This window comes from Mus pahari, chromosome 23 (assembly GCF_900095145.1).
Source record: "Mus pahari chromosome 23, PAHARI_EIJ_v1.1, whole genome shotgun sequence".
NCBI lineage: Eukaryota > Metazoa > Chordata > Mammalia > Rodentia > Muridae > Mus > Mus pahari.
In genome coordinates, this window is record NC_034612.1 from 4,184,070 (window position 1) to 4,194,670 (window position 10,601).

General features: G+C 48.7%; 1 protein-coding gene across 1 annotated transcript in view; it reads left to right on the forward strand.

The window, feature by feature from the left end:
- Myo1h (myosin IH) overlaps positions 1–10,601 on the forward strand; it is a 74,427-nt gene that overhangs the window by 24,306 nt on the left and 39,520 nt on the right. Inside the window, exons 2-6 of the mRNA XM_021187255.2 lie at positions 2,393–2,554; positions 4,873–4,988; positions 7,078–7,276; positions 8,138–8,218; positions 10,163–10,342. Of these exons, the coding sequence (XP_021042914.2) occupies positions 2,393–2,554; positions 4,873–4,988; positions 7,078–7,276; positions 8,138–8,218; positions 10,163–10,342 (738 nt within the window). The remainder of the gene's footprint in view (positions 1–2,392; positions 2,555–4,872; positions 4,989–7,077; positions 7,277–8,137; positions 8,219–10,162; positions 10,343–10,601) is intronic.

The window sequence follows — 10,601 nt, forward strand, 5'->3', positions numbered from 1 at the left end:
CTGTGTAGCCCTGGCTGTCCTGGAACTCACTCTGTAGACCAGGCTGGCCTCAAACTCAGAAATCCGCCTGCCTCTGCCTCTGCCTCTGCCTCCCAAGTGCTGGGATTAAAGGTGTGCGCCACCACTGCCCGGCTTCCTTGTTCCTTGTTAAACTCTGGACTTTCTTTAGTTTCTGGCTGTACGGAGGAGTTGCACGAATAAGATGTCATCTGACTGTGACATAATCCCTGTCTGAGCCCGGGCCCTGCAGGGTTGATGCTGCGATGGCTTCCCACTGTGTAATGCTCTGGGTCTGGGGTCTGAAGTGCAAGTTTGTCCTCCATGAGGAATCCACTGTGGCAAGAACACCTTCTGGTGGTGCTGGCTGATCTTGGCTGTCAGCTGGACCTCTAAGAGAAGGAAAACAGTGGAGGGGGTAACCTCTACCGGGCTGCCGAGAGAGCCGATCTGTAGGGGGTTTTTTGTTTGTTTGTTTGTTTGCCTTTTTATTATTATTATTATTATTATTATTATTATTATTATTATTATTGTTAACTTGTATGGGAGGGTCCAGCACACCAATGCCATCACTGTGCAGGTGGGTCTGGGCTGCGTTAGGACCCAAGCAAGCCAGTAAGCAGCACCCCTCCAGGGTTTCCACTTCAACTCTTCCCTCTTGTCCCTGCCGCGCCCTCCCCAGTGAGGGACTGTAACTTGTAAGCCACATCGACCCTCCCCTCCCCCAGGTTCATTTGGGTCAGTGACTTACCTCAGCAAACAGACTGAGAAACTGAGCTGACTCTCATTTGGGAATTCCAAGGTGAATTTAGACAGTTAACTTGCATCAGAGTCGGAAATACAAGTTCTAGGTCAGAATGCTTTAACTTTAGTTTTTTATTACATGTATGTATGTATGTATGTGTGTGGGCACATATGGCTACGTGCATGCAGACGCCAGAAAACAACCTCTGTGTTCTTTCAGGAGCCAACCACCCAGAGTTGTCCGTTTGCAATCTTTATGAAACAATTTCTCATGGCCTATAACCCACAGATCCAGTGTCTGGCCACCTGGAAGCTGCTGACCTCCACCTCCCAAGTGTGAGACTGTTTATGCACTGTCATGCTAGCTTCTCTGCATGGCTTCTGGAGTTCACACTCATAGTTGCATGGCGAGCATCTTAGTGACTGAAACATCTCCTCAGTTCCCAGGCTGCTCTCATGCTCTGATTCTGCCTTTTAGCAGATCTTGCCCATGGTTTATAACTTCCCTGTTTCCTCATCGACCTCAGCAGAACAGGGTTAGAATTTACTATGGATGAGACACCAAGATCGTTTAGGAAGTGTCTCACACAGTAGGTGCTGGGTTTCTGTCAGCTGCTGTTGCTGTCTACACACACATGCAATATACACACATGCAATATATACACACATGCAATATACTTCCACGTGGAATATACTCACACATGCAATATGCACACATGCAAAACACACACACATGCAACATGCACACATAATACGCAATCAATATACACACATGCAATATACACACATGCAATATACACATACAATATACACATACAATATGCACATGCTACATGCATGCATACTACATGCACAGTATGTACACACATACACATGTAAATACATATCACATACATATACAATATACACACATATAAATAGGTACACACAGATACACACAACATACACACATAGATATATACATACAATATACATACACAACACTTATACACATATAGATACATATACACATATATATACACAATATACACACAAACACATATATATGCATATAAATATATATACACAATATCTGTATATACACAATACACATACCACACACATATACATAGAAGTACATATATACATACACAACACACATATATACATGTATAAATACATATACACTCATATATACACATATATATGTCATGTGGTATTGAATGGTAGCTATGATCTGAGAAATGCACCATCATTCAGTTTTGTTACTATAGAAGCATTATAGACTGATACATGGTATCCCACTGCAGGCCTGGACTCCATGGCTTGTTATCCACACATATTTATATACATGTGTGTACACAGTGCACACACATTGGCTATACGCCCAGACAGGGTGTTATCTTAATGAATGCTGCATGGTTAGTCTTGACACAACGGTGAGTATTTGTGAATCTAAACATTCCTAAGCATGGGACAAGCATAGTAAAAACACCAGCAGAGGTATGTGCGTGGAATATCTCGGCACCGGTCTCACCTCAGCTTATTCTCGGGGTTTAGCATCTCTGTTTCCTGGCGGGTGCCAGATCCACAATAGATGTTTCTGGATAAATGAACTATCAAGGACATTTCTGGTAATGTGACCTCCTGAGGACTGCTCTGTTCCCCACAGAAGGAAGAAGTGAGGCGGAAACACATCCGCCTGCACATGGAAGGGGCGCTCACCGCCAGGGACAAGGTCGGAGTGCAGGACTTTGTGCTACTGGACGCCTACACCAGCGAGTCCGCCTTCCTGGAGAATCTTCGCAAGCGTTTCCGAGAGAACCTCATCTATGTACAGTAGCCGTCACCCAGTTGCCTTTACTGTCGCTGTCTGTCCCCCTCTGTGCACAGCCTGGACCACCTGGCAGGACCTCGCCACTGGCATAGCCACAAGTGGCTTGTAGGGGGCGCTCTCCGCCCATCCAGAAAGGACATGAGCCACAGTGGAGAGGGGAGGATGCGTCCTCATTTTCATAGCTTGAGCATACAGGAACAGCCCAGGGTTTCCGCAGCCGCTGCTGCTCTGCCTTCTTCTGAGGCTGATTCCTCCTGGTGTAACTGCGTTTTGCTGAGTGGCAGGATGACAGCCTGAGCCTCAGCTTAGCTTCGTGACAGGAAGAAAGCAGCATCTTCCAGGAGCTGTCCCTAGGTGGTCCAGATCGCTGCCTCTCAGCCAATCCCCACAGTCAGGACCAGGTTTAAAGCCAAGTCTGGAGGAGACTCACAGTCCCAGCATCTTTGAGTGAAAGCTGGGACAGGGGGATTCTTTAAAGGAATCTTTTGGAACAAGGGGGATAGATGCCAGACAGGGAATGTAAGAGATCATCTCTATACCGCCAAGTCTTCAAGGACCAAGAAAACAGCTTTTTACTAGAAGATTGCTTTTGTCCTGCCTGGTATTCACAGGAATTTAGGTTCTCTAGCAGAAACAAAAATATTTATCTTATAATGAGAAATATATATAATATTTATATATTATATTAATACATAATCATCATAATAAAATAACATATTATTGTACATACTTAGATATAATATATACTATTTATAATATACATTGTAATTCAATGTGTTGAATCCAAGGTTATTAGAAAAAAATTCTTTTTTTTTTTTTTTTTTTGGTTTTCAAGACAGGGTTTCCCTGTGTAGCCCTGGCTGTCCTGGAACTCACTCTGTAGACCAGGCTGGCCTCGAACTCAGAAATCCACCTGCCTCTGCCTCCCAAGTACTGGGATTAAAGGTGTGCGCCACCACTGCCTGGCCCCCACCCCCCCACCCCACCCCCCAAAATTTTTTTCTTTAATTATATGGTCCATCCACTGACTTTCAGAATTATTACCCTTAATTGTAAAAATGGAAACAAAGTGTAAATGACACAGAATAACAGCGTCATCAGGGTTAAGACCCAAAGTAGCCAGTTTCAATGTGGAAGCTTCAGGGACACTTTTGGACCTCAAGGTCTTTGATTGGGTTGATTAAAGGAATGGAGTTTTTGAGGGTTTTTTTTGTTTGTTTGTTTTTTTGTTTTTTCGAGACAGGGTTTCTCTGTGTAGTCCTGGCTGTCCTGGAACTCACTCTGTAGACCAGGCTGGCCTCGAACTCAGTAATCCGCCTGCCTCAAGTTTTTTTTTTTTTTTTTTTTTTTTTTTTTTTATGTTTTCTAATCAAAACACCTCTCTCTGTTCTGGGCCTCCAGCTGATTTTTGTCCTAGTGATTAGAGATTTTGGTAGGTCCAATTTGAGCACGCATGATAGAGACTTCTGCCCCTCTGTGGGGTGAAGCAGCAAATTTTGGAAACACCTCGTGTGTTTTCAAAGGGAGGGACCCGCATATTTTGGTTTGGCAGTAAGATATTAGACGCTCTGTTTATGATTGCTTCCCAAGGGTTGCAGTCACTGCTTTGTCAGCGGGTAGATGGGAGATGAACAGCTGAAGCCTGCAGAAGTATTGGGGTGGGCTTGTGTGGGGTTCTAGAGCGCGGGTAAGCAAGCTTGCCCTCGCGTTCAGCCAGTGCTCGCGGAGAGGACTGTGGAGCATTAACTGGGACTCTGTACTCCACCTAGGGACATTCATTCATGAGATAGCAACAGGCTCGTCTTCCTTTCATCAGAGAAAGCACATCCCCCTTGCCCATTGTATTCCGAACAGAATGTCTTCTCCTGCAGGCTGAGGCCATGTGGCCAGCTAGAGTCTTCTCTGCCTCTTTCCCTTCTCCCGGTTCCTCATGCCCTCAGCCTCTGACTGCACTGGCTGAGGGCTGTCAGCCTTCCCTCTGGACCCTTTATCCTGAAGCTCACTTCCTGGGCGTGGCTAGCTCTTTAGCCTTCAAGCTTCTGCGCAGATGCCCACTCCTCAAAGGAAGCTTCTGGAAGCCGGAAAACTAATGCAGCCTTCCTGATTGTAGCCCTCTGCACACCTCTGAATGGCTCTCTGGTGCAGCCTTGTGCCTGAGCTGCCTGTCTGCTCCCACCCCCAGCCCCCACCCCCTGCACGCAAGCTCCCTCTCAGCAGAGTGCGCATCCCCAACCGGAAGTCAGGGCCTGGGGTCAGAGTGTGGGACATTCCTTGTACCCTCACTTCCTCACATAAGACGTTGTCCCTTCCTTCAGACATACATCGGGACGCTGCTTGTGTCTGTGAATCCGTACCAGGAGCTGGGGATCTACACTGCTAGCCAGATGGAACTTTACCAAGGAGTCAACTTCTTTGAACTACCACCGCATGTGTAAGTAGCTTCTCCAGGGTCAGGTCCAATTTTCATTTTTCTCATTCTGAATTTCATCCTTCTTCCATCCTCCTTCATACCCTCCAGTCTGCCCACCCACCCTTCCATCCATCCACCCACCCACTCAACCAACCGTCCATCAATCCATCCATCCACCTACCCACCTAACCACCCACTCAACCATTCATCTACCCACCCACCTTACCATCCATCCATCCATCCATTCATTCATCCACCTGCCCACCCACCTACCCACCCATCCATCCACCCACCCANCCCACCTACCTTCCCATCCATCCATCCATCCATCCATCCATCCATCCATCCATCCATCCGCCTGCCCACCCACCCACCTACCTTCCCATCCATCCATCCATCCATCCATCCATCCATTCATCCGCCTGCCCACCCACCCACCTTCCCATCCATCCATCCATTCATCTGCCTGCCCACCCATCCATCCACCTTCCCATCCATCCATCCATTCATCTGCCTGCCCACCCACCCATCCACCCACCTCCATTATAGATTGCCTTAGGTTCTGCACTCTTGCTTGCCAAAGCAGCAGAAAACATTAGCGGGTCTCTTTTGCATCTCAGTCTAAGTGGACAAGAGGAGGGCTCTTTGTGGAACCTCAGAAATCAGTGTGGCTAGATAGCAATCTCCTCTGGGAGGCAGCTGCTGTGGCGCCACCTACTGGTGACAGTGACAGTGTGTCACTGCGGCTAAGGACCCCTGAGCATTGCCTAATCTGCTGCACACTGCTTTTGCTGAGCCTGGAGCTTTTGCTGAAACTTGTGGCTCTGTTGTGCCCCCATCTGTCTTTCTGCACACTGTGCTTTTGCTGAGTCTTGTGATTCACTTGGCTGTGGACTTGTGGCTCTGTTGTGCCCTCATCTGTCTTGGAGGCAAAGCCATTCCTCTTAAAGCATCTACAGATTTCTTTTTTTTTTTCTCATCAGCACTGGGAATTGTTCCACCACTGAACCCTGAGCTCATCAGCTCTCAGGAGAGCGTTGTGTTTGGATGATGAGCCTGAGAATAAAATGTTTCTGGTAGCCTCACCTCATGCAACAGGGGAGGATTTGTTTCCCCTGCACCCCAAGTGTTCAGAAAAAGAGAAACCAGTATTTTACCACATTCACGGAGCCATTGAATACTCGGACAAGATGCTGTGTCTGTGTACACTGAATAGAATGTCCCACAAGGATGTAATTTAGCATCTGGCTTATTCTCAGAAGAAATGTAAATGTATTTAAAAAATAAATTTGGCCGGGTGTGGTGGTACACGCCTTTAATCCCAGCATTTGGGAGGCAGAAGCAGGCAGATTTCTGAGTTCGAGGCCAGCCTGGTCTACAGAGTGAGTTCCAGGACAGCCAGGGTTACACAGAGAAACCCTGTCTCGAAAAACCAAAAAAAAAAAATTAATTAATGAATTAGTTTGGCAGGGTTGTATTGCAGCTCGGTAGTAGGTTGTGTTTGAGATGCATAAAGCCTTAAGATCCAATCACTAGGAGCAAATCAATTAGGCTGTCATAGTTACTTTCTCTTGTCGTGCTCAGATACAAAAGCAGCTTAGGGGAGAAAGAATCCATCCTGGCTGACCGCTGAGGGGCAGCGTCCACCATGGTGCAGAGTGAAGGAAGCAGCTGGTCACACTGCACCCACCACCAGGAGGCAGAGAGCGTTGAAGGTTCCCTGCTGCTCTGCTCTGTCTCCAGTCACGCGGTCCTGAGATCCCAGGCAGGGAATAGGGCCTGTGATTGGCCAACCTTCTTCTCACCTCAGTCTCCACAGGCAGCCCCATCTCCCGGGTGATTCTCCAGTCTGTCAAGTTCCACCAACCACCACATGGGTAGATTTGGAAAACACATCCTTTGCTAAACAATAACTTGTTGTAGTCGGTCAGCTAATATTCTTGGTACCAGGTGATTCAGGCAATCCCAGAGGCGCTTTCTGGGGTGCCACAGTCTAGCCGTGGCTTCCCGGAGGCAGGAGATGCTGTCTCTTTGCCCAGTAGGTATTAGAAGCAGGGCGAGCGAGCAGCATAGAGAACCAGCGTGCTTCTGTCTGCTCCTTCTTCCCCAGCTATGCCATCGCCGACAACGCCTACCGCATGATGTGCTCAGAGCTCAACAACCACTTCATCCTCATTTCTGGAGAGAGCGGAGCTGGGAAGACGGAGGCCTCCAAGAAGATCCTCCAGTACTTCGCGGTGACCTGTCCGATGACGGAGTCGCTCCAAATAGCCCGCGACAGGCTGCTGCTCTCCATTCCAGTCCTAGAGGTGAGTGGCCTCCAGGAAGCCCTCCCCCCCCCCCCCCATACCTCCACTGACTGAGGAGTCCACTAATATATTAGGCCAGTGTTCTCATGATCCAGTTGCCCCCCCCAAGGAAAAGCAGTCTCCTGCCCAGGTATAGCCGGAAAACTCGGCATGTGACTACCAAGGACAGGGGCTTCACGGGCCTTGTCACAGCGAGGGATATGACCCCAGAGGCAAGATATAATCCAGTAGGCTTCAGCAAAGCCCTTGGACACAGAGCCCAAGCTCCCAGCTGAGGAATGTGTCTGTTCAGAGTACCGGACTCTTGGGAGCTCTTGGGGATCTAGTGGGATGAATGGCAAAACGACGTGGGATTAGTAAACTGTGAAGAACAGGTGACTTGTACTTCCCTGGAATCAGAATCGTCTGGGTTGTCACTTCTACTGTGACAATGTATCAATTTGCTGGCTGATTCAGAACAAGTCACCATGTCCTGTGTGGCTGCCCCATCTGTAAGAGATGCCCAGGCTAAGGGGGAAGTGGGTGGCGGGTTGCAACTGGCCCTTGGGTGTGAGGAGAAGGTGGGGTGACAGGCTGTAAGTCACAGGGCACCGAGGGTCACATACCCTCCTGGATCATTTGTAATAATAACCTTCCTTCCGAGGTTCTAGAGGGGTCTCGCCCCTGCTTTTCCTGTGCCCAAATATGGCATTAGGATTATATCTTCTGAACTTAATGACTATATTTTTTTAGAAGACAAAGTCTGGCTTCCCTCCCTAGTTCCTCCTCCTGTCCCCCATGAGCATGTCATTTGGGGGTGGGGACAGGGACTCACCAAGCATAGTGAGTCAAAGTGAATCTGTGTGGCATTTGCATTCACAGGCTTTTGGAAATGCCAAGACCCTCCGTAATGACAACTCCAGCAGATTTGGGAAGTACATGGACATACAGTTTGACTTCCAGGTATGCTGAAACCCCCGTGCACGCTCTGGGGACCCCCGTCAAGGCAACCCTCAGGAGAACGGTGTTATTGACCCAAACAGTGAGAAAATGCAGGTCAGGATAACTTGTTAAGTTGTGTGTTTGTGTGTATGTGTGTGTGTGTGTGCACGCTCAAGCATGCGTGTGTGCATATGGCTACATTCATGAGCATGTAGCGTGACACCCACATGGAGGTCACAGAACAGTTTCTGGTGTCCCCATCTTCCACCTTTTTTGAGACATGGTCTCCTTTCAGAACTGTGCGTGTCAGGGTACCCCGCCTGAGAGCTCCTTGGGAATCTTTACTTCCCGTCCCATTGAAAGAGCTCGGGAATTACAGATGTGTGCTGAGAATCCCAGCCCAGGCTCTTACACTGTAGAGCGCTTTGCCTCTGAGCCAGTTACCGTAGTTCTGCCTCTTGATGGTCAAGAATGACATCTGAGAACGCTGGGTGTGGGTGGAGACGTGGATGGCTAGGAACCCAAACCCATTAGAACTCGTTAGAAAAATGACCATTGCTCTAACCTAGGCTCCTGTGTAGTAAAGCTATGGCCATGTTATCAAGAACACAGCCCGGCTCTGTGGCATACACTACCAACACTCAGGAGGCTGAGGCAGGATAGCCATGGATTTGAGCCAGCTACAGGGAGTTAAGGGATCTGCAGCAAAGCCTGAGGATCTAAGTTTGATCACTGAGACCCACGTGGTAGGAGAGAACCCACTCCTGAAAGTTGTCCTCTCACCTCCACACAAGTTCTGTGGCATGAGCGTGCGTGCCTCCCTCCTCCTCCACACACACACTAGATATATTTTTTAAGGTGGACAGCTTTGTCTACAGCAAATAGGTTTCCCCAATGTATGATGCTGGCTGAGGAAAGCCAGCAATGTAACATATAATATACAATGTAATTATAGATACAATGTAGTTATATACACTGTAGCCCAGACCCTGGAACTCAATACAAAGTCCAGGGTGCCTTCAAATTCTTGGCTATTCTCCTGCCTCAGCCTCATGAGTGCTGGATTCTGTGCCACAGAACTCTGGATTATGTAACAACAGCTTTACTGCACAGGAGCCTATGTCAGAGCACTGGTCATTTTCTAACGGGCTCACCGTGAACTGGAGCAGCCAAGTGTGTGGGGTCCTAACCATCCACGTCTCCGAGACCACACCCTGCATTGTCAGCTGTAATTCTTGACCATCATGGGGTAGAACTGTGTTAACTTACTGAGGCCTTTAGATAACTATGGGGTTGAGGGGCTGGGGAGATTGCTCAGTGGGTAAAGTCCCTTGTCACTCTGCCTGATGGCCTGAGTTCAATCCCCCATCACCCATATGTGAGAAGGGGGGAACTTCCTCCTGCACGTGAGTGGTCCTCTGACCTCCACACCCAACTGAGAAACATATGTCTTACCCCTCCCAACACATACGCAGCTATATAAATGTGATTAAAATATCTAACTTTTAAAAATGTGTGTTTATGTATGTGAGTGTGTGCCACACATCTGTGTCAGAAGACAGTGACAGTGTACTCGTATACATAAAATAAATATTTTTTTTAAAAAAAATCACTACTGAGATTCAGTAAGGACAGGGTTCCCTTTCCAACGAGTGATGCTTTTATTGACTCGGAGTGTTAATAATGAGGTTAGAAGACCTTGACCTCACGCCACATACAAAAATTAAATAGCGTGGGTTTGGCAGGATGATTTGGTATGTACAAGCATTTGCTACACAAGCCCGATGGCCAAGGTTCGATCCCCGGAACCATGGGGGCAGGGGGGGGGGGGAAGAGGGAATCAAATCCACTGCTGTGGGCGGGGCCTGCAGTGGGCGGGGCCTGCAGTGGGCGGGGCCTGCAGTGGGCGGGGCCTGCAGTGGGCGGGGGCTGGCCCGGCCACCTGCTTCTTGTTCTGTTTTGAAGGGTGTTCCTGTAGGTGGCCACATCATCAGTTACTTGATCGAAAAGTCCAGAGTCGTCTATCAAAACCACGGCGAGCGGAACTTCCACATCTTCTACCAGCTGCTGGCGGGTGGGGGAGCGGAGCGCCTCGCCTCCCTGGGACTCGAGCGAGACCCCCAGCTATACAAGTACCTCTCACAGGTTGGAAAGACCAGGGCCCGGCTTCGGTGGCCTCTGGGAGGAGGGGGTCAGGGGTGTCTGATACTCTGCTTGCACTCTTGCCACCTCATCTCAGGAAGGCAGCTCAGTGTCTAGTTCCCCGCAGAAGTTAGAACCGGTTGAACAATCTTAGAAACAAAGGGAGCGGGCTGGTGAGATGGCTCAGCGGGTAAGAGCACCCGACTGCTCTTCCGAAGGTCCTGAGTTCAAATCCCAGCAACCACATGGTGGCTCACAACCA